Consider the following 24,004-nt stretch of genomic DNA (forward strand, 5'->3'; position numbering starts at 1 on the left):
GGAAGGGGACGTGGTGGGACGGTCAGCATGGGGATGCGGCACCAGAGGGAAACCACAGCCAAAGCCTATTTGCAAACAATGCGGGGCCCGAGGGCCCTTGAAAACACGTAATTAGCTCATTAAAGAATCAAATACAAGTCACTAATAAGATATTAAAGGTTAATTAAATGTTTTCCCCATATTTAATTAAGGGAAAACTTGTTAATTCAGACTAAACTAATTTCTGCAGCCTCCCGTGATAGCTCTCTGCGGCTGCAGATTTGAAAATCTATTGAGATAATTGAACCCAAAGGTCAGAGTTTGGGGCTTTTGTTTGCTCTGCTTGGGTGAATTTGGGGAAGCAGGGATTTATATTTTATGGGGGAGAAATACCCTACTTCATCAGCTGGGATACTCGAAGAGCACGGGAAGTGTGATACACAGCTCCCTGTCCCCAGCCCAAAATCTGGCACTTACTCCAAACTACCTCTGTTAATTGTTGTCCTTAACTAGGAAATTCCTTCAGATGATTCTCAGCCTGCAGAAAACACCCCGTGCTTTGGGTTTGCTGCTTGGCCAGCCTCAGCCCCATGGCAGCCAGTGGCTGGCCCCAGCATGGATGATTGCCTGAATGCAACCCCCTGGGCTGGGAAGGGGCTGAGGGCACAGCCGAGCACCCACCGTGCCCCAGCACCCCTTTTTATCCCCTTTTTTATTTGATTTTTTTGCACATAGGCTTGTTTCAGCAGAGGGGAGCTGCACCCAGGGCTTTTCCAGTCTTGGCCAACACCATCAAGCTATCTCGCCATGTCCAGGAACAGCACGGCTCCAGACTGAGCATTTTGGTTTTAACACTTCCAGCAACAGAATGTGGAAACAGGGGAAAATCGGTGCAGGGAGGAGCAAGCTCATTGCAATCACCTTCACAGCTCTTCTCCCGTAAATCTCACCTTGAGATACGAAAATCAGAAAATAAACCGATGGGATGCACAGAGGCTGACCTTGTGGCCAGCAAGGAGGGAAAAAGGAGCTGCCATCAACTGTCACAAACACGGACCTATAATTTATCATCTAAGGCTTGACACTGCTCACAGTAAAATCAGAGAGTAACCGGTTCTCCGAAGGCAGCAGAGGGGCTCACACGTTATTAAATAGAAGTTATTTTTGACACCTCCCTTGCTGGAATGGGCACGGGCAGAAGCCCCAGGGCAGGAGCAGCCCAGACCCGGCTGCGTGCCCCAGGGCTGGTTGGTGCCCGGTGCTCGCACACCCATGCACCCACACCCTCCCTCTCGCCCCCAGCACGGCCACAGTTAACATAGATTTGCAAGATTTATATGGAAGAATATTTAATCTGCTCAGGGGGAGAGGGGTCATCTGTGTTTTTATTTCTTAAATATTTCTCTCTACTCCGGAAGGGTCCGTTGCTGGCCGGAAAAGGTCCGATATAAATTAGAACGAAGGGAGGAGGCCGCTGGTGGCCCCGCGCACGGCTCAGTCCCACCCGAAGTCCTGCCCCGTCATCTGGTAAAACTTCATGTTGAAAGGTCTGTAAAACTCCTGCAGGCGCTGCACCACCTGCCCGTCGATTTTGGGGTGCGGCCGCCCCTTGGACTTCCCCAGGCAGCGGGGCTTGCTGCTGCCCTCCGGCTTCTTCAGGCAGGGAAAGCCCTTGGTCTCGTTGAAATAGAAGTGCTTGTCCGTCACCACCCTCTCGAGACCCAGAAAGTCCTGGACGCGGCCCATCTCCCCTGCCGGGTCGCTGACGAGCCGCTCCCCGCTGACGAAGAGGAATTTGGAGAGGGGGAAGTACCGCAGCCAGTTGTCCAGGTGCTTGGCGTAGATCCCGATCCTCACCGCGCTCCAGCTCGTGTCGATCAGCCCCGTGCTGACGTTTTTGAAGGCCAGGGCCTGGAAGCTGGGGATGGTGGGGTTTTTGGAGAGCGTCTGCGTGTAGTCCGAGATGGCGCGGGTGACGGGGTTGCGCACCACCACGATCAGCTTGGTGTCCCGCGACATGTTGTAGATGCGCCGCGGAGCCTCCTTGGTGACGAAGTAGCTGGGGGTCTTCTCCATCGTGATCTGCCCCTCCAGCGTCCGCGGCATCAGGCTCCTGGGGAGAGAAAGGGGCACGGTCAGAGCTGGTGGCTGTGACCCTGCCTCGTCACGCCCTGTCGGTCACCTCCTCATCCTCAGACCCCTTTCTTGGAGCCCCCCTGCCCAGCTTAGCCTCCTCCTGACCCCCCAGACCTGTCCCCAGGAAGGGGTTCCCCATCGCTGCCCCGCTCGCACCCCACTGCCTGTCCCAGCTCAAAACCAGGGAGGAACAACGGCTCAGCAGGACGCTGGAGGAGAGGTTCCTTAGAGCACCTCATGCAGAGAATCTGGCTGAAAGCAACTCAGTTTTTGCTGGGGTAAAAGCCCCTGAGAGCCCTGCGGGGTCGAGGTGCCGGTGTGATGCACGGTGTGGAACCCTCCTGCACAGCACCCTGGCACCGAGGCAGGAGCTGCCCCAACCCAGGACCATGCAGAAGGCCCCATCCTGTGCCCGTTCTTGCACGGGAACACTTTTTGTCCTGGCCACCCAACAGAGCATATCAGCTGCAGATGCTCACACACTCCATAGGGTTGCAAGGAGAAAAGAGGAGGAGAGGTAAGCCTTGACATGGGTGTGGGCACCCATTTGGGTTGGCAAAGGGATAAGGGGGTAACCTGGGGGTCTGGCACAGCCCTGGCAGCAGAGATGAGCACTGTGGGGGCTAAGCCCAGCCACCTCGAACCCAACCCAACCGGGATGCAGAAGCCCACCAAGGCTCCCCCCTCCTCCAGACATCAAGCAGTTAAGGCCAGAAAAAGATTGTTTCCTTTAAAAAAAAAAAAAAAAGGAGGCGGAAAACCTCTCAGGGCCCAGGCATTGTGTTGTGTAAAATTCACCGCCCTGATTGTTCCCTTGTGCAATTTAATGAGGCATTAATTGCTGGAGAAATTACCCAGGCATATCATAGGCATGTCACCCCATGGGCTGAGGGCTCCTTGGGGGGGGGCTGCACGGGGTGCCCCCCCTGCACCAGCACAGCACCTGCCCTGAGCTCCCCATGTCCCTCTTCTTCTCGGGGGTGGACACGTCCCCCTCTGGGCAGCCGGTGAAGAAGGGGCTTGGTTTGAGCCCACAGCGGGGTCACCTCGAACACGGCACGCAGGAGGTGCTGAGCGGGTGCCCCATCAACTGCCCAGCCCCAAATGCCAACCATGGCCAGAGATAAAACACCCCACGGGCGATCCCCCCATGTGCTGCTGGAGCTGGCAGCGCTCCGGGGACACCGATGGCTCTGCCCCGACCCGGTGGCACCGCTGGGCTGTGCCTGGTCCCCAGGCGGGGACACACGCAGCAGCCTGGGCCACACCGCCGGCACGCCAGGGCTCTGCCCAGCAGCACGTGTTCCTTATGTAATGGGAAAAGGCTTGAGGTTTGGGGATTTTTTTGTTTTTGTTTTTGTTTTTTTTTCCCCTGGACGCAGGAAAGAACACTTTATTAAAAGCATTTGCGAGCAACGCTGGGCTCCGCACAACTCCCTCCCCTGAAAGAGAGGCGAAGCCACTTGCGGCTTTATTTTGGTGGCTTTTTTTGGACAGTGACAGCGCTCAGAGCCACCTCTTGTCCCCAGCCTCTCCGGCCATCAGCAGCGACGGGGCAGCCTGCACAGCTGGCTGGAGAAGCTCCTGCCCAGCAGCCTGTCACTTTCCCCTGTACCTGTAACCCCAAACACATCCCAAACCCAAACCCACAATGGCTGGGGGATGATGGACACAGACACCTCCAGCCCGGCCACGTCCCCTGCGTGTCCCCGAGCTGCCTGTGCTTGCCTGGGACGCCGCTGGTGTCTCTGTTTCTGGAGAGCGACTTCCCACGTGCTGCTCAAGCTCTCAGCACACATGGGCTTAAGACCTAAATCCGTCACTGTCCCCGCTGTGCAACAAAATGCTCGTTATGCAACATTTGGGACGACGCCCTCTGAGATGCCACAGAGCCAACGTTACACCGAAATGCTGCTTTCTTCAGGCTGTGCTCCACAAACTTTGACCCGAGCTCAAGTTCTGCACTGCTTTCATTAGAGGCAGAGCTTTGAACCTGCTGCAGCTACCACCACCGAGCTCCCCGAGCCATCTGCACCCATCCTGGCATCCGCAACCCTAAAAACTGGTCATTTCTTATAGCACGTGAAGAGCAAATTGAAAGAAAAGAAGAAAAGGGGAGACCCAGACTGCTAGTCCAATGGGAATTTCCTCCAGGTACAGCGCAGCGCGCCTGGGTGGCCACAGAAAAAGTTCACGGAAGGCAGGGTTTTGAGAAAAAAATCACTAAAACATTTTAAAGTTACCAGGTTTTCTACGCCAACATGTGGCCACTCTGTCTGTGCTGCCAGGGGTTATTTCTAGGAAAAAATAAAATAAAAATACATCCCTGCCCAGAGCTCTCTCTGCCTGGGCTCCACCTGACCTTCACCCCGCTGTGATGATCGTGAGGAATGATGCCAGCCTGGACATCCCAAGAGCAGCCTTTCCAGCAATATTTTCCAAAAGCTGCTTTATGCCCTCTCCTTCCCCGCAGGAGGGCAGCCAGGGCTGACAAGAGGGGTGACACGTGCCTGACGCCACCGGTGCCTTCCCCGCACGCACCCTGCCCACCAGGGGCTTGTCGGCACGCAGGAGCAACCCAGCTTTAATTAAAGCCAACCACGCCCTCCTTAGGCTTAAGGAAAATTTAATTAAGGTAGAATTTTTAATAAAAGCCCACTCTGAGGCAGGGATTCCCAACTCTGCACGGCTGGAGCAGCAGTGAGGGCTGTGCAAGGGATGCAGGGATTGTCCCCACTGGGGACAGCGACGCCCCATGCAGACCCCCGGGAGCAGCACTACAAGCAAAGCCCCTGCACAACAGTGCTACCAAGGACCCTTTACAGAGCCCCAGCACCTCTCTGGTTTTGTTGCTGCCCAAGCACATCAGGAACGACGGCTGCCAAACAACTGTGCAACGCGCATCTTCTGCACAGCTCCGGCACACGGATTCCCGGCTACCTACGAGATAATTACACTCTTTCACGTTTTCATTAACTCCCTAAGAATTGCCCCGGTTAATTATTGATAAGCTCTGCCTGCCTCCAGATCTGGCTAAAACCAGCAAATGAAGGGCAGGGCTCCTGTTGTGCTCCACTTTAGCAAAAGCGCTGGAAACTTGAAACTTGGAGCTAATTCTCGTTGACCTTGAGCTCCTTGGGTGCGCCGAGCATCGCCCACGGGAACGTGGCACCACGATGGGGGGCAGCCTTCGATGGAAGTTGGATTTCAAGAGAGACCACGTGCCCAGGAGGAGGGATAAAAGTCCTGCTTCTCTATTAAGCTGATAAATTTCAATTTTTGATAAATATCGAGGTGACTGGCACTTGAAAGGCACCAGAAAAAAATAAGATTTCCTACGTGGAGATGTACAAAACGTGGAGATGTACAAAATGTGCCGCAGGGTGCTGGCACACAGGGCTGGTGGTCACCGGGGGACTCATGTCTGGAGTGTGCCCTCGTGGCTGAGGCGTGCTGCTGAACCTCCCCAGGACAGCACAACTCTCATAGCCAGGGGGAAACTGCGGGTTAAGGCTGTGCTCCTGGGGGCCCTCGCTTAGATGAATGACCTCCTCTCTTGAGGTAGCGAGGTGCAGGAAGCCACAGCCCTGATAACAACGCAGAAACCTGCAGGAAATACAGATTAACAGCCATAGCAGGCAGGTCATTGGAGCAGACTTCAAAACCCTGGGCCGACATAACTTCCCAGGGTTAATCGGTTGAGGATTCCTCAGCTCTGGGATGGTTTTGCTGGAGACGGAGGAGAACTCATCCCAGAAACGGGCTGAGTGTAAAGTAATGGATGTGCCTGCCTGGGGCGAGCTCGCTGATAAGGAAGGCTCCAGCCTGACAGCCTCCCACAGGTGATGCCAGGCAGCATCTTTAGCAGGGCCCAGCCTGTGCCAGGAGTGAACAACGGCCCCAAAACCCAGAAAAACCACGGACAGGGGTGGTGGAGGCTGTTGGACCAGGGCATGCAGGTCCTGCATCATCACCCACCCCGTGGAAGGCAAAAGGGGGAACAAAACCTCCCCATTATTATTAAAAAACGAGCGCTGACCAAATAAAAAGAAAGAAAAAAAGCCACCGACAAAAGCAAGTGAAAGGCGAGGGGATTTCTGCCGGGGTGGACATGGTTGAGAGCTTTCTGCAGTGCCACAGACAGCGACTCTTTCAGGGCGCTCAGCCGGGAAGGCGAGGGGTGATGCTGGGGACAAAACCGGCAGGATGGGCGCAGATTAGGGTCACCCTCCCTGGCCTGGCCAGTGTGGGCAGGGGGCACAGAGCCATAGGGACACGGGGGACATGGGGGACACGGCACCCCCCGAGCAGCGGGGTGACAGCCTGCCCCACGGGCTCAATGGGGCCGGCACCTTTTTGTGTAAATGTAAAGCAGTTTGGAACCGGAGAGGGGCGAGGGCCGGGACAGATTTATCCAGATTTATCCTCTGCCCGCAGCCACCCCTACCACCCGGATCTGCATATGAATCGCCCCAAGGCTTATCTCACCCGGCGGGGACAAGGCGGCCTTTGTGGTGGCAGCAGCAGCGGCTATGAAGTTGTTAAACTGGAACCAGCTAGCGATACTCTCAGATACTGGGCTGCTCCGTAAGGCAGCCGGGATAGCGGCACCTCTGCTGGAGAACGGGGCGAGGAGACATTAAGGGCTGGGACATCGCAGGGATAGACCCAGCCACATTTCCCCGGGCATGGAGCTGCAGCAGGACCACAGCTGCCAGGGATGGATGGGGGCGGCCACCATGGACCCCCCCATCCCCAAATCAGCGCCTGTCCCTGCCCTGGTCCCCTCCACCACCTCCTCCTGGAGCATCTGTTGAACCTCCACACCCCGACAAGCCGCCCGGGAGCAAATTAGGGCCGCGGCCACGTTTGCTCCTCATTACTGCGCTCTTCCCCTCGCCTTCCCCGTCGCCCCCTCGGAGGGGCCAGCGGGGCCGTCCTCGCCCCCACCGGCGGGCAGAGCCCCGCGGCGCTTTCCCTCCCCGCCTGCCTCCATTATTTTTGATTCTTTCGCCGATTCAAAAATGTGCAAATGAGGCCCCAGCTTCCCAATCGGGCCTGGCCATGAGCTAATTGGCTTTAAGCAGGGAAACCTGAATATGCTAATGGGGGCAGTAACGAGCCCGGGATGCGCCTGGAAGGGGAGCCAAGCCCTCGGCTCACTGATCGGCTGACTCGAGACACGTCAATTAACAACAGGGAAGATAATTTATTAATGCTCCTTTGCACCACCCCCCCGCCCTCTGCACCTAATTACAGATGGATACAAGAAACAACCCGGAGGTTTGGGTTGTTGAGCCCCCAGCACCCGCAGCAGCCCAGGATGAGGCTGAAGGTGCTGAGCAGGCGCAGAGGACCCGCGGCTCCTCCAGCCTCAGAGATGGGTCCCTGCCTGGAGCCACCCGGGCCGGGCAGCAAAAGGGGCTCAGGGAAGGGCCGGGAGCTGGGGAATGTTGTATTTGGCTTCCCGACCTATTTAGCATCATGTTCTTGGGGATGTGGAGTGATGGAAAGGGGAGAAGCCTGAGCCAGCATTAGCATTTCTAATCAAGTGGCTGCTTTTACGAGTCACCCGACACCCGGTTATTAGCCCCCGATAAGAAGCAGGGCCGTTTCAGAAGCCATTCAAAAGAATAAATCACGTCCCTTCTGCAGGCTACAAAACCATCCAGCCCTCTGCACACCCCAAGTCTCAAATCCTGCCCATAAAAAGAGGAAAAGGACATTTGCCCCTCCAACACCATGGGGCAGCTACAGCCCCCTGGCACGCACGCCTATTCCCCTCCACCACACTTTATCTGCGCTGGGTCCACGCTCATGTTTATGGCTGGGGAGTGCAATTATGGGCAGCTCGAGGCCCTGAGTGATTACGGTGTTTTCTTTCCATGGTTATTCCAGCAGGGTCATTAAGGCCAAAAGGGCTACTGGTGAATACACCCAACGCATACCATTATGGAGAGCAGAAACCAGAGACAATGCGAGCCCAGCTCTGGCCCCAGAGCGGCAGCACTGGATGAAGCTGCTCAGCACAGGGTGGGCAGGGGGTGCTGCATGGGGTGCCCCAAGACAATTGCTCCTGCTTGCAAACCTGGCTGCTTGCACACACAGTGCTCCTGCACACACTCATGCACCAGACAAGCACCAAGAGCTGGCTGGACGGGGACAAGGAGCCAGCAGTGCCACCCCGGGCAGGGTCCTGCAGTGCCACAGCAGCACGGGGATGCTTGCAGCCTGCAGGTGCCACGACTGGAGAGAGACCAGGAGGAAAAAGCTCCTCCATTCCCTGCTGCACTTCATGTGCTGTGAGCAAAGGCACCTACTGAACACCCAGAGTGCCAAAGCAGCTGAACAACAACAAAAAAAAAAGCCCCTTTTACAGTTACAATGGGTGAAAAACAGAATAGCAACAGGAATCCCCAAAAAAAAACACCTCTAGGAAGAGCGAGCAGGCAGGTCACCTGCACAGGGACTGGGGACGCTGCGGGCTCCCTCCAGAGCAAAGCTCGGCCGAATGTCACAATTAGAGCCCCCCCCAGGGGCTGGCTCCCTGTGCCCCTTTGATTCCCAGCCCCGGGGGCGCAGGGACGCCGGCGGCAGGTGTCTTGCCTATGACCCAGGTCAGCCGAGGGCTCTGATCTCCAAATGACCCTGCCCGGCAGTGAATATGTGTACCCGCGCTCAAACAGCTTGCAGATGAAGGAGCAGCAGACTGGAGATGATTTATTCAGGAATTAAAGGTTCAGTACCCCTTTTAAAGGCCGAGCCTCGCCACTGTCAGCCTTCATTGCACACAATTAAAGGGGTTAGCTGCCTGGGCCCGCCACGGCCCTCCTCCCTTGCAGGGGAATGAAATAAAACAAAAACAACCCCTCCACACGCCCCCACCGCCCCGCAGCCCCGTCCCTGCAGCGTACGGTTTGGGGCATGACGGGGGGATTTGCAAACTCAGCCCACGAATGGTGCTGAGCTCAGGCACAGGACGGTGCTCTCGCTCTGCCTTCTGCAGACCCTCAGGAACAGGTTTTCTCCCCTCTCGCAGATTTATTTCCTTCCCTTCAGAGTTCAGCGAGCTGCCCCAGTGTAACCGAGGGAGGGGAAACATCGCTCACGGGCGCAAACAGCAGGAACTCAATGAAAAGCTTCCTTCCCTTTATAGCAGAAAAGGAAGAAATCCGCTGCCTGCAGCGGCTGCTGGTAATCTCTTTCCAAGGCAGTAAATTTTCCTGCAGCTACCCCAGCAAGTAATCCAGCAGATTATTACACCTTTCAGTGAAATCAGCCGTTTAAATACGCTCTCCCCTGGCCGTGCATCTTCTGTTTTACGGCCGGCTGAAGATGCCCGACGGGCAGGCTGAGAGCAGCCAAACAAAAATTATGCTCTGCTGCAAACAGAGCGGAGGCACCGGTGACAAATTTTATACCTCCGGTAACCGGGTCCTTGGGCGCTCCAATAAATAAGGAAAATTTCCTCTTAAAACTCGGCGGGGCTGCCAGGCTTGGGGCCGTGCATCACCACCGTGAGAAGCCCAGGGAAGAACAGGAGGGGAGCACGAAATGCAGGGGAGGGGACGCACCCCAGGTGGGCAAAACACAGCCAGAGTTTACAAAATCTTTGCTTACAATTACAAATAAAAAACCCACATATATTGGTTTTGACTGAAGTATCCTCTTGCAGCAACGGGCTGATCCTTCCTGGTTTCAGGAAGGAAATAAAAAGGCCATAGGATCTCAAATTTTCAGCTTTAAAGTTGCACGGCTTGCGTCTCCTGTCTGAACCCTGCTTGCGCCCCGGACAGGGCCAGCAGCTCCTGCAGAAATGGGAATTCCCCAGCGTCCTGATGCCAAAGCAGGTGAAAGGAAAGCAGGCGTGCACCAAGAGCCAGCCCTGGGCACGCAGTGAAAAAGCAGAGGGGAGCGCATCCCTCCCACGGCACCGCTGATGGGTTAACCTCTCCCACAGCATCAGCGGCCCTGGGGAGGAAAAAAAAAATCCCTATAATTTTGCAGTTCTGCCTGCGGGGCCTTGGGGCACTGCACGCCCATGAGCCTCACTGAGCAGCTGCAATACAGGGACAAAAAAGGGGCAAAATCCTCCAACGTGCTGGGTGTGATTGTCCTGCAGCAGCGCAGGGTGCATCCACGGCCCCGGCATCGCCGCAGGTGCGGGACCAGTGGGAGCGCAGGCGAGAGGGAGGAAGAAAGGAGGAATTCACACGTGTCTGCCAGAGCGAGACCTTCCTGCCGGCCGCTGCACCGACAGATGCTTTGATTTGATCAGCAGATGCTGACGAGGCACCAAGACAAGTCCCCAGAGCCATGAATAATTTCGCTGCCTTCGTGTTTATTTGATCTCAGCGTGGGGCTGCCCGGCGCTGCCGCCCCATCCGGCGCTCTGGGGCTGGGAAGGGTGCTGGGTGCTCTTCCCCCGTGCACCTGCACCCCCTGCACAGCTTGGGGGGCACGGGGAGCATGGCATGAACATGACCGAGCCCAGCTTTTTTTATTTTATTTTTCATTTCTCCTTTTAAATGGATAAAAATGGGAACTCTGGACCCGAGCAGAGAGTGGAGGCTCTGCCCCAGGGCCACCAGGTTCTGTTGCAGTCACCGAGTCAATGCTTGGTAGAGCACAATGAATGCATTTCTGAGTAGCTAAGTGGCCACAGCCCCCCGTGGTATGGCACAGATCCACCCACCCAAGGTGGCCTCCGGACCACAGCACCCAGGGAAGCGAAGGCCAGGGCTGGGCAGTGGTGCAGGACCACAGCCAGGCCAAGGCAGCACGAGGAAAATGCCGTGGGCAGAAGGGATGGGGAAAAACCCTCAGTGAGGTCTCTCCAGGATGCTATCAGCTCCTCCCTGGGTGGCTTTGGGACAGCCTGGGGCCACCTGCAGCACATGCAGCCCTCGCTGTGACACTGCTGAGCATCGGATGGGGACAGGGGACGTGGGGGGACAGCACCTCCTGCCACGGGCAGCCCCCTTCCTGCAGGGCCCCTGCACCTCATCGCCAGCAGGTAGGGAGCACACCCTGGGGCCACCCAGGAATGTGAGCATTGGCAGAGAAAATAAGGATAAAATAAACGTGCAGGTGGCTGCAGGCACAGCCCCGCACACGGGACACAGCCGCAGTGTCCCTGGTCCCCGTGCAGAGCACGGTGCAGTCGGGCGTTCTCCTCGGGATAAAACCACTCCGTGAAACATGAGCAGGCTCCAGAGACGGGTTAGCTAATCTGGTGAGGAAAAGCTGTCAGATTTGGCCGAGGGACAGAGCCAGCTTTATTTATTTTATAACGCAGCGGGTGGTGTGGGGAAGGCTGCTTGGAAGCTTCGTTCAGGGTTAAAAAAAAAAGACAAAAAAAAACAAGCCACAAGACCTGCCTCTTCAGCAGGTTCCCTCCTCATGCCAAAGGGAGGCCAGGCTGACCTGCAGCTGGGAACCGCTGCGTGCACAAAAAGCCAGGGGGAGACAACCCGGGTGGGTGCCCAGAGGCACGTGGCCAGGGAGCACGGCAGTGACGGGTCCATCTCGCTCCTCGCCCAGCCACGGGCAATATCCACGGGGTCTCAGAACACATCTGCACTGGTCCAGGGCCTCTCCTAGGCTTGGAAGCCCATGGCACGATCTTACAGACCCTGTGTTAAACCTGCACACCCTGACCGAGGACCCCGGGTCCTACTCCAGCAGGTAAACCATAAGCAGTAAAAGCTGCTCATATCACCCGTATCTTAAACCAAGCAAATTCAATTGCTTTAACTAATGCGATTTTAAAACAATTACACTGCCCACAGCACCTTCAGCATCCAGTCTAGAACTGCAGCAGCGGGATGTGATGAGTTAGAAACCAAAGATGCTACCAGTGAGGGTTTTGCACGTGGCAGCTCCTCTGGTTCCACTTCACGGAGACTTCTGCAGAAATGCTTTCCCGGCTTGGCTTCCCCCTGCTGAACAAGCGCTGGTCCTGTTCGAAGCTGCAGGTTCAAGCTAACCGCGAGTCGCTCTGAAACACATCCAGAACTGTCTCGTTTCTACCTACGAAAACATAAATCAGTCCTCGCTCCTGGACCGCAGCCAGGCCTGAGGTCTGCGGCGAAGCCTTTGGGATCCACCGGGAAAGTTTCCCGCCACGGTTTTAAGCTCTTTTGGCCAGATCCACAAAGGTATTTGGGAACCTAACGCTGACTGAGATTGCTGGTACCTGAGCACCCAAATCCCCCCAGGAATGGGATCTGCCTTCGCCTTCCTGTGGACAACGCTGAGAGCTGTGCTGCTTTCTGAACAAGAAGCTGAGCTTTTCCCTGTTTTTCCACATCCCCCAGCCCTCTGCATCCCCAGCTTGCTGGCGAGCATCCCCGCACACAAGGGACCGCGTGCCCCAAACCCATCTGCCACAGACCCCCGTCCCCGGTGGCGATGAGCTGCAGGACGGGGCAGGAAGCCAGGACACCAACAGCCGGGCACTGCCCCCAGCAGCTTCCACAGCCCAAACCAGAGCCCGAGCTCTAGGACTGGGCCCCAGGGAGGAAGGGCACCATATTGGAGCAATTACCTGGGTTACTCCCATCTCCGTGGGTGCCCGCCGTGCCCACCGCCAGGCTGGGTTCAGTGGCAGATGAGCAGCACCAGCTCTCAGCAGGGCATGGAGCAGGTGTGTGAGCAGCTGTGGTGTGGGGAATGGGGGCTGCTCACCCACGGGGGGAGGCAGCGATGCTGCAGCTGTGCCCAGGCACGGGGTGCACAGAGATGCGGTGGTGCCCACCCAGGCATCTCCCTAATGTTGTCCCCAACAGCCTGAGCAGGCGATGGTGCGGCTGCTGCATCCACCCTGACTGTGAGATGGGCACCGGAGCCTCTGGGCTTGGTTTTGGGTTCAACAAAGGAAGCTTTGAGTTAAGCCCTCACCCTGTAACAGGCACTGTCCCCTTGTCCAGCCAGCCCCTGCACCCTGCAGAGCCCGGGCTAGGGTTCGCAACAGCTCAGGGCTCAAGGGGCTCGTGTCCCCATCCCTGCCTCCGTCAGCAAGAAACAAGCCCATCCGGGCTGCTTGGTGCTGCTCTCGGGCAGGACGTTGTCATGCTGCCACAGAAAAGCTCTCGTTGCGATGGAAAACGTACCCAATTTTCCACAAAAATGAAAAGAAACAACAAAAAAAAATCCCCATCTGTGTCAAATTTGTAATACAGCCTCAGGGAAGATGGGAAACAAATTTAGCTCTTTTTTTTTTTTTTTTTTTTACTATCAGAAAAAGCCCCGTTTCCTGGCAAGGAGCACAGCCGAGCTTCACCCTGAGCACAGCAGTGCCGTGCGGGGCCATGCTGGGGACAAGGAGCATCCCATGGCACCCACCAAAAAGAAGGGGGAACTGGCCCCAAGGGGCTGCCCAAGGGCTCCCCTCCCTCACAACCTGCTCAGCCTCTTCTCTGCATCCACGGGACTTTTCTCACCCACCTGCAGCCCATCCCATGTGTGCCAACAACGCTCCCTCAGTGGAGAAGCCTCAGAAGGGCAGCCGATCCCACAGGGGTGGCTCGGGTGCCCCCTGGGCTGTGCCCATCCCTCTTGCTGGGCACTGGGGGGATCCTGCTGGTCCCCAGTGCAGGAAATCCCTGCCCTCCCAGCCGGGCTATTTGCAGGTCCCCAGCCACCCCAAACCAGCCCAGCAATGGGGTCTGGGGGCTCTGGCAGATCCGGCCGTAGAGCCAGGCTCTCGGCCCTCCCCACGTCCTCCTTTCCCCAGGAACAACTGGGAATTCTCTCACAAAGCATTTCGGCACTGGCAAAGCATCAGTTTGTGGCAACCGGAGCTGTTTGTGGGAAAGGACTGGATTTTTATTATTTTTAGCCTGGCTTCCTAAGGAAATGTGGCTTAAGCAATCACACGGTCTGTCTGCCTATCCGCCCGCCTGTCTGCTGGTCTTCCCCCGGCCGCGTCTGAGCCCACCGGCCCATTCCAACCTAATTTAATGGAGGAGAAGGATCAAAACTAGGAATTTTGCACATTTCCAGGAAAAGCTGTGGCCAAGCAGGAGCCGTGACCCTGACCACTGCCACTGCCTTGGGGAAAGGCAGCTCCAGCACGGCCCCATGAGGAAAACCCCACCAGGAAAGCGCTTTGCTGGCCTCATCCCATGCACAAGGCACGGGCGAGCATCCCAGCACACCCAGCCCTACATCCTCGCGCTGTCACGGTCCCCAGGGGCATCGTGGAGCCCTGCAGGACCAACCCCGGGCAGGAGCAGACCTGGCAGCAGGGCACAGCACCATCTCCATCAGCAGGGCCAACACGTGCGAGCAGGATGGATGCGCCCGACCCTCACCCCTGGGCAGAGGAGCAGCAGCAAAGAAAGGGCATTTCTTCACAGCCCACAAAGCTTCGGGAAGAGGGAAGCTCCAGCGGCACAGGAATTCAAAGGCTACATTATTTGCTCCCGAGTTATTATGTGCCATCATGTGTACTCAAGACAATCTTAAGCCTTCAGAAGCTGGTGGCCAGCGGAGCAGCGAGGGCTGAAGCGCAGCAAGCTGTCAGCAGCAGAAAGCTGCTATTCATTTGGCCCCCATAGAGGAGAGGAGCAAATCCTGCCCGGCCTTTTCCACTGGTGCAGGGACAATAACGCGTATTTCATTTCACTTGGCCTGCTTCCAGCCATCAACTTTTACGTGCTTCCAGGAAGCGAGGGGCTGACTTTTATTTCTAAGTTTGAAAACCTTCCCCAAGGCCAGCACACAGCACACATTGACCTCTCTGCTTCTTTTTGTTATTTGTTTTTTTTTCCAACATCCGAGCTGCCTGTAAATAAGGCATCTCCCCAGGACAGGGCTGGAGGGGCACGGGCACTAGCGGGGTGCTCCATGAGTGCTCAGCTCTTTGCTTAGAGCCTGCAGTTGTCACGCCTCAATTTATCAGCAGTGATAACAATTATCAGCAATGACAATAATTTATCCTCACGCGTCAGAGGCCCCTCCTGGCTCAGGGCCGGGCAGAGCAGGCTCACAGCGGGCAATTCGGATGGTGCTGGGCTCTGGTGGCAGCAGCACCGTGGGATGGGCACAATCTGGGATTTGCAGGGTGGGGACGGAGCATGCTGACAAACCCAATGGGGATCAATCCTGCACCCTGGTGCTGGGCATGCAGAGCCCCAGGACATGCAGACAAACAAAAAAAAACACACACCGCAAAACAACACGAAACAAGACAAAAACTTCTTTAGGTATTTCAGAAGAGTTTCTCTTAGTTATCATGAAAATTTAGCTCAGAAACGTGTTGGGTAAAACGTTCAATTCCCCACAGCCTAGAGAGCCTCATCAAAAATCCATTTGAAGTGTTACTCTCAAATCCCTCATGGCAATGGGATATTTTAAGGTCAGTTAAACTTATTATTCACTCAAGATTTTCTTTCAGGTTCCTGCATATTTTAAACAGATTTTCCCCCATCTCTAACCCAACTGTGTTACAAAAACCCTTTCCTTTCTTTTTTTTTTCCTTCTGAAAAGAAAAAAAGTTGTCAAAAGAAAAGATACTAATCAGAAACAGCTTCTGAAGTCTTACAAGCTGCTACAGTTTGTACTTGTTACCAAAAAACATTGATGCTCTCTCCAGATCCCTAAATCCCTTGACTTTTAAAATGTTGAATGGAGTTGTGCATGGAAAAAAAAAAAAAAAAGAATTAGCAATTAACTCAAATTTGTTTTTTTTTTTCTTATTTGCATTTAATTTTCCTTGAAACACAGTTTATGCATGATTTTTTTTTCTCCTTCAAGTTGCTCAAGGAAAGGAAGTTTCTTCAAGAACTGCTGGATCTAGCCCTGCGCAGACAAGCTGGGGCTCTGCACCAGTTCTGCAGGCCCAAAGTAACAAGTGTATTAACAAAAAATCAGACTACTTTTACAAGTGGCCACAGAGAAACTCTGCAGATGATTACAAGGTTCTGAGGCAGTAAAAAGATCAGTGTTCCCCTGAAACACAAACATCAGTTTTCTCTTCAAAAACTTCCTGGTTTTAAAACACTCAATTCAAGGTTTCCCTTAGAAGTTCTTTGCTTTCTTATTTTGTTCTAAATAAATAAATAAATAAAAAGCAAAACCCTGCTTTGGAGAAAATGGGGCTTTTGACCACAAGAAACCAAACCGTACAGCAACCCAGAGTGAAACTGCAGCTCCTGCCTCACCCCAGCACCTCTCACCTGGAGACCAGCACCGCAGGGAGAGACACCAGCAGTGGCACGTGCATGGGGACAAGTTGGTCCCCTCCTGTGCCCAGCACCAACACCACACCCGGGTTGCTGCGTGGGGCTCCCCCACCTGCCGAGCTGGCTGGCACAGCTCCACTCCATGCTGCAACACCTCCTGTCCCGGTCCTGGCCAGCAATATTGCACAGCCAGCATTTTCCATCTCGTTTTGGCACCTTGAGACCTATTAGGAAACTCAGCGAGCCAACCAGCAGCTAACCTCACAGCAGGGACCAGGAGGCAGGTTCCTGCCCTTGCACCACCACCCCCCTTCCACCTCCTGCACTACTTCATCCCCCTGCTAGTAGGAAAGTGACTCAGTGGGTCCCAAGGACCCTTTCCTAGGGGCACTGCGAGCACCTTCGTCTCCAAAGCCCTCCAAACACATCCCCCCTGCTTCCTTTCCCCACCTAACGCGTGGTTCAGCCAGTGCCAGGGAGATGGCACCTGGTAGGAGCCTGTTTCCAACCCTCTCCCAGAAAAGACAATGAGATCAGTTTGAGCCAAGCTCCTCTGTTGGGTCAGGTATTCGGTAGGAGCCAGAGGAAAGGCAATGAGCACCAGAGCCACCCCTGCTCCCGTGTGGAAGCTGGAACAGTGCCTGCTTGTCCCAGGGCACAGCTCCTGCAACTCCAGTGTTTGGTGCTGCTGCTCCAGAGCCTTCAACCCAGCCAGGTCGGCGTGAATTAGATGCAGGACACCCCCCAGCCACTGCTGAGATGGTTTTGGACCCGTTAACGTACATGGGACTGGGGAGCTATGAGGCATTTCCAAAGCTCCACCTCCCAGGCACAGCGGAGACACCCTCACAAATCACTGGCTGCTCCCTGAAAGATGCTCAGAGGTTATACCCCAGATAATAATTCCATAAATTTGTGAAGGTCACAAACAATATTAAAAGCTCTACGTGAAGCCAAGAGTAATGCAGCCAGCACAGGAGGCAAATTGAGCAGAGAGGAAAAGACTGCAAGTGCCCATAATCTTGCTCTAGAGAGCAAAGAGTTTAGAAATTATTAAACAGTTCCTAGCATTTCCAGCCATCTGGCCTGCATTTCTCCATTTATTCAATCAGACATATGCTGCTTTTATCCCCACAACTGCCAGCTCTCCCCTGTGCTCTGAAAACATGTGCATCCTCCATCCTGCTCGCTGTCAGCGCGGCACAAAGCACAGGCTGTGTGTTCCGCACACAGCGCGGGCTCCTAACAAGTGAACGTGCCCGTCACAGCCACTTCCACCAGCACATTTCTCTCACTTGTACCCAAACATCAATGTTTGCACAAAACAAGGCAGTCTTGGCAGACTGAGATGGGAGTTTTGAGTTGGAAAACCCCGCTCGTGTCAAGCAGCAGCAGGCCCCTGAAGGCCGCAGCACCAGGTCTGGTGGCAGGTGTGGAGAAGAGCCCATGAAGAAGAGCCCATGAAGGAGGTTCCTGTGCCATTCTCCTTGGGGACATCACTGCCTGCTTGTGCCAAAGCACGGACACGCTGCCCTGCTGCCCAGCCACCCTACATGCAGGCCCTGCAGCACACTAACACGTTCAATGGCATGCCCAGGCCACCCCTGCTTGGTGTAGCCTCACACAACATCTTCTCTGACCAGCCAACCCTTTGGACCTCTCACTTCCAGCCATGATTTCTGCCCCGTAACGAGCAGAAGATGTGTCCAGGGGGATCAGAAGCCAGAAATGCAAATAATGGGTGGAAAGGACCGACGAAGCCTGTGGCACCGCAGGGCAGCGCCAGCAACGCAGGCTCCTGCTGCTCAAGCCCATCACGGCCCTGGCCACTACAATCTTTGGAGGGCAAGAGGAGTCCCCACAGCGTGCTCAGGGACATCTGCTCAGACCCACGAGCCACAGGGGCTGATTTGGAGCTGCAGCCACCACTGCTCCCTGCCCAGCAAGGAGACAGAGCCGCCGGCTGAGACCAGGCCTCGCTTGCTGACACAGTTCTCCTGCCACCTGCGCCAGGCCTCTCGTCCTGCAGCCAAGCACTTCTTCGTCTTCACGGGACACCACCACCACGCCGGCAGTGCCTGCACATTCCTCCTCCACAAGGCTTCCCCAGAGGTCGCCCCTCCAGCAGGAACAGTGCTCTTGGAGCCCACGGCAGGGCAAGGAGTGAATTACGTTTGCTCACACACTGTCCGGGGGCTTAGGTATCAGGCCAAGTGTTACCAGATGTGCGGGGATCTCTGTCAGAGCGATCTGCAGGCTCGAATGCCTGTTTGGATATTTAATATGTTGGTATCTGGGGTGCGAGGGTCAGAGCTGGGGGTTTCAATGCAGATGTTACACATCTTTTCTACTCTTACCATCACCTTTTAATAACACCATAAATCATCAGGCACTTCTCAGGTGACCACGTAATTGCTCATTTGTGTATCCGAGCAAGCTTATCTGGCCTCTCACTTCTTGCTGCCATACAAAACTGCCAGCAAAGGAGACCTGCTGGGAACAAACTGCAGCTACGGGGCTTTGCGTGCCCCGTCTCTCCTTCAGCAAGTCGTCTCCTGGCATATGTGCTTCAGATGCATCGTGGCAGCGCGAGGAAGAGACAAGTAACTGATACGGGAAGATTAAAAAAAGGTTGGATCAGTCTGTTCCTAATGTGAGCCTTGCTGCTCGCAGCCCTTTGATTGCAGCAGAAATAAAAGATGGAAATTCACTGGAGGCAAAGGAATTAATTAAAAGGAGAATAAAGGAGCATCGGTCTGTTGGAGTCCTGGCATCAATTCTGAGACTAGTTTTGAAGTGGCAACAGTTTTACTTGTTCTTTAAAGCTGTTCCTCTATGTCCTGCACGGTGACTTGGGGAACTAATGTGCAGCATGTGCGGTGCCTTTAGCCAACAGCCTTCGGGGATGAGGTGGCTCAGCCAGTGCAGGGCCCAGAGCCACAGCACCCAGTCCATGCCGCCTCCTTCTTCTGCATCCAGCATCCTCCTCAAACCCTGGAGACGAGGAGGAGCTGTGGCCTCTGCAAGGTCTGTTCAGGACTTTACACCCAAGTTTGCACATATGTACAGCTTCCTTCTGGTTCCTGAGCCCTCAGGTTTCTCATTTCTTGCTACACTTGTGTCAGGCAAGAACTGAAGCTCTGCCCAATCCCACAACTCTGGGAGCTATGGCTCTAGTGGTACCTCTCCTTTCTGTCAGGAACTTGGATCCAGCTTCACTTGAAGCAAAGCCTGGGTGGGGACTGCTTTCAGATGGGCTAAAGCCAGCCCTTGATGTGACTAGAACATAAAGTCAGCCTTAAACTCCCTTTATTTTAATTAATGCTTGCCTAGAAACAGGTTTAGAAGAGATCTTGCCCTATCAGACTGTTTTATGCTAAATCACTTTATGCTATTTATCACTTGTTCAAGTTTCACACTCTGTAGTTCAAGTTTTACAAACCTTTTACAGGGCAGAGACCTTAGAGAGAGCCCTGGTCCATCCTGCAAACACAGCGAGCCCTCGCACGCTTCCCGATACACTCTGAAGCGGAGCAATATGAATCTGGAATATACACAAGACCAGAACTGAACAAGGCAGTCCCTTGTGACCCTTGGAACAAGAGTGGCTCAAACTGAGAGCGCTGCAGGCGAGGATGAGGCGGCCGGGCTCCACGGCGCCAAGCTCCGTGCCAGGAAATCAGGCGGCAGTGCTCCGGGACCCGCTGGTGCAAGGAGCCAGCCACCACCTCTGGCATCCCACCGCTGGGGTGCCTGGGGCTGGGGATGCCCCTGGGGTCCCCAACAGCCCGGGCAAGAACCAGGCTGCGTTTCACACCCGGGGACAAGAAGCAATCGGCCCCTCTCCACCAGAGCAGCTCGGCGCTACGGCACCAGCTGGGTCCTGCCTTGCCCACACCAGGCTCTGGGATGCTCCCAGCCAGGCCCTTTCCTCCCTCAGCGTGATGCAGAATGCTGCCCCTGCAGCACCGCTCACCCTCCCTGCAGCAGGATCAGGCCCTGGGGACGCCCCCTTCCCTCCTCCTGCTGGGAGCAGCCCAGACCCTGCCTGGCGGCCCCTTTGGGAAGGGCCGGCACCAGCAGCAGCTCCACGTCCCAGTGGCAGCTGAGCGGATGCAGGTTGTCACACTGGGTCTCTGACACCGCGGGGGATGTTCAACCCCCTTCCGGCCCCCAAAACAGGCTTTTCATGGAGACAAACGATCCCTTCCCTCAACAAAACCTAAACTCTGAGCCCAAAGCACTTGGCAGCGACCCCTTGAAATTTTTCCTCGTGGCTTGCGTGGCTTAGGAACATGACTTTCTGCAGCATAAAGGCAGCCGGAGGAAGCGGCCGATGCTCTTGTTGAAGAATAATCATCTCCCCCCCCGGCTGGTGCCAATCGCACGGAGCCCCGCAGAGCTGTCACTCGGAGGGATGGTGCTGGCAGCCCCAGCAGCACCCGGCTGCGCTGGCCGGGGACCTCGGCAGCTATCGACAAGTGCCAGCAGTGAGGGATGTGCTGATGAGCCCTGATCAATGCACAGTGAAGGAAGCCCCTTCAGCAGCCAGGCCAGCCCCAAGTGCTCCCAGTAATTGGAGGATTTCTTTCGCCTCCACTGTTATTGATGGTTTTCCCCTTTGGGGTATGCTGCGACTTCGTGCTATCAGAGAGCTGAATGGCACAAGCAAGGTTGGTAAGAGTGGCACAGCACACAGAGCAAAGCATCCAGAGGGAAAAGCAAGGGAGAACTTCTGGGCACTGCCAGGAGCTGAAAAAGTGCTCCAGGGTTAGGAGAGATGCTGGAGCTGCTCTCGCTGCTTTTGGGTCCAAATAGCATCCAAGGAGCTATGTAAAAATATTTAACTCTCACATTGGACCAGACACACGGCAGATGTATTTCAGTGTCCTGCCCCGTAGGTGCAGAGAGGCAGGAGCAGCAAGAAGAGGCTCCTGGCACCACCACCCTCAGTTAGAGAAGGGAAAGGGAACTCTGCCCCCTGGGTCCCAGCTAGTCACCACCTCGCCGTGCCATGGCTTTTGCTCTGGGGGCTTCATTTTAGCAGCACCAGGAGCAGCGGGTCCTGCCCTTGGTCAGGCACAGGCAGCTCAGCCCCTGGGACCAGGCTCTGGGATGCCGCGGGCTCTGGAGCAGCTGGGAGGTGCGGAAGGGCTCTGGCGGCACGGCCCCAGCACCGCTGCACCCCATCAGGAGGCAGAGCTGAGATCTGGCCCCTGGGGACGGGACCCGTCACGTTCCCTGTGCGTTCCCATCACTCAGCACCCGCTCCCTCTCCTGCACGGCGCGGTGCCCGCTGACAGCGGCTGCTAGCTCACAGCTGGACCGGCCCAAGGGGCGCGCAGTGGCCGGGCACGAGATCACAGATTCTCCAACACGACCGCCCAAATGCCCCCTGTGCAGCCATGGGTACACGTAGGTGTGCATGAAAAGACGGAGCTGCTCGCGCTGCTTAGGGACCGAGCAATAAATCAATAGGAAAGTGGGCAGCCCTTCCAGCAGCAAGGATGCTTAACAAGGTCACATCCTTATTCTCTCCAGACTAATGAGCGGAGATTACTAATAAGACCTCGGTGACAAGTGGATGTATTAATGTAATTCACTCCTGCCTGTAATCAATTTGCTGTGTTAAAATCCGCAGCTCCTTCTGACACCGAGATCTCCCGTGCTGCCCCCAGCCGCCGCGAGGCTGCTGGCTGGAATGGGGAGTCGTGTCCATGCCGGGCCGTGACATTTTGTGCAAAATCTCTCCAAGAGGAGCCATTTCAAACATTTTGCTCCACAATTCAGACATGAAACAGTGCTGGTCAGAGCGCTTTGTGTGCTGCTGCGCTGGGCAATTCGTGGAACCCTGGCTGCCTGGCGAGCAGTGTGTGCTGGAGCAGGGAAAGATGCTCTTTTTGGTCTCTGGCTCTCCAGCACGTAGCAAAGCCTGGGTTTCCTGCACACAGTCATCGCTCTGATCCATAAATAGCAGCAGTCCATGGGGCTGACCCCGTGGACTTACAACATTAGGCATTTACAACCAGTACACAGGGATCGCTTGCACGTTCAGGCTGGGTTAGCCGGACACGCTGCCTCCGCGCCCCAATGACAGCAGAGTGCTCTGATTGACTGCAATATTCCCCATTTGCATTTCAAATGACTCTTCAGATCAAGAGTGACTCACTTAAGAGATGCATGAATAATTTTGAAGACGCTTAGACTCCTGTGATCGGCGAGCTGTCCCCAGTCGGAGGCAGAAGGAGGCCAAATTGAATTAGCTGCTGTGAATTTTTCACCCAGGACCATCCCCACAAAATGTGAGCACGTGAAATGGGAGCAACCGAGAGTCCCGGGCAGCCACACTGCGGGACCGGAGGGTGGGGACCCAGCTGAAAAATCAACCCCTCTGCCTGCACAGCACACTGGGAGGCCAGGGGCGTGATGCCCACGAGTTTGGGCAGAGCCCCAGTAGGAGAGCGGCGCAGGGTCAGACCTCCTCCTCCGGGCCCAGCTGCAGAAAGCTGCCATGTATTTCTTGCGTGCAGCCACCGCGATTTTCAAAGCCCTGCAGAAAGCTGTTCACAATATCCCTCTTCTCCTCACTCGGTACGTTTATAAACAAACGCACCAGAAAATATGCGGTGGGAGGAGAGCAGGGGGCTCCCACGGCACCGCCAGCCCCTCGCCGCGCCCCCGGGCACAGGCACTGGAGGCGGAGGAGCTGCGAGGGCTGCGAGCACCCCAGGTACAATGCAGCTGGCTTCTCGCTGCTGGGCTGAATGCCTGCAGGAACCCGAGCCCACCATGGTGCTCAGCCCTTGGGCCACCCCAAGGGCGTCTGCTCTCGCTCCCGGGCAGAGCACAGCCCTGCAGGAAAGAAATGGGAGCATCGGGCTGCCACCGAGCAGCTCTGTAAGCAGGCGGATTTCCAAAGCCCTTTGAAAAGCCATTTAGAGCTAAGTCCTGGTATTAAACCTGGCCTTTCATTAGTCAGGTTTTCAATCTCTACCAGAGCCCGTTTCAGTGAAAAGTTTTTTAAAAGGTCAGGAAGAAGCTTTTAAGCATATTTGCCAATTAACTATTGTAACTCCCTCCTCTACTGGATGCGAGCTGCCCGCTTCCGTCTCCAGGGACGGTAATTACTGTTTGGTAAAAAGCTTTGAACACCCCTAAGTAATAGTCTCTCCTTGCATAAAAGCACCCTAAACCCACTGGCCTTTTCCACCTTCTGTCACAATCCGCATCTAAAAATAATCTGGAAGAAAAAAAAAACAACAGAATGCTCTTAAGAAGAAACCCCCGTGGTGCTGAGCGAGGCATCGCCGGGTGTCGGCACAACGTGATGCACGCTGCAGGACGCGGTGCTGCTGCAGGGTTCCATGCAAAGTTGCCAAAACGGGGCAATTTGAAATACAGAGAGGGGCCTGGGGACCCTGCCTGTCCCAAGCAGGGTAGGAAGGAAGCACAGCAGCCCCCCAGAAGGGGTGCTTGCACAGGCTGCCCCCTGCAGCCCCCTGGCCTCATCTGGAATATGGCCAAGGCTGCCAAAACCCCACATTAGCACCCCAAGCCCCTCATATTGCCACAATTGCTTTTGCAGCCCCTCAGCATTTGTGCTCCTAGAAACCCATCCACTTCCACTGCTGCCCCTGAACGTTTCTTACATTCAGCCTCAGAAGTTCTCTGAAGTTCCAAGGGGGTGATAAAAAACTCCC

General features: G+C 55.4%; 1 protein-coding gene across 1 annotated transcript in view; it reads right to left on the reverse strand.

Moving 5' to 3' along the window:
* Window positions 1–1,344: 1,344 nt before the first annotated feature.
* The window catches only part of HS3ST6 (heparan sulfate-glucosamine 3-sulfotransferase 6), a 28,685-nt gene continuing 6,025 nt past the window's right edge, over window positions 1,345–24,004 (reverse strand). Inside the window, exon 2 of the mRNA XM_027469145.3 lies at window positions 1,345–2,092. Coding sequence (XP_027324946.1) covers window positions 1,474–2,092 — 619 coding nt within the window. The 3' untranslated portion in view covers window positions 1,345–1,473. The remainder of the gene's footprint in view (window positions 2,093–24,004) is intronic.

Source organism: Anas platyrhynchos, chromosome 15 (assembly GCF_047663525.1).
Source record: "Anas platyrhynchos isolate ZD024472 breed Pekin duck chromosome 15, IASCAAS_PekinDuck_T2T, whole genome shotgun sequence".
Classification (NCBI taxonomy): domain Eukaryota; kingdom Metazoa; phylum Chordata; class Aves; order Anseriformes; family Anatidae; genus Anas; species Anas platyrhynchos.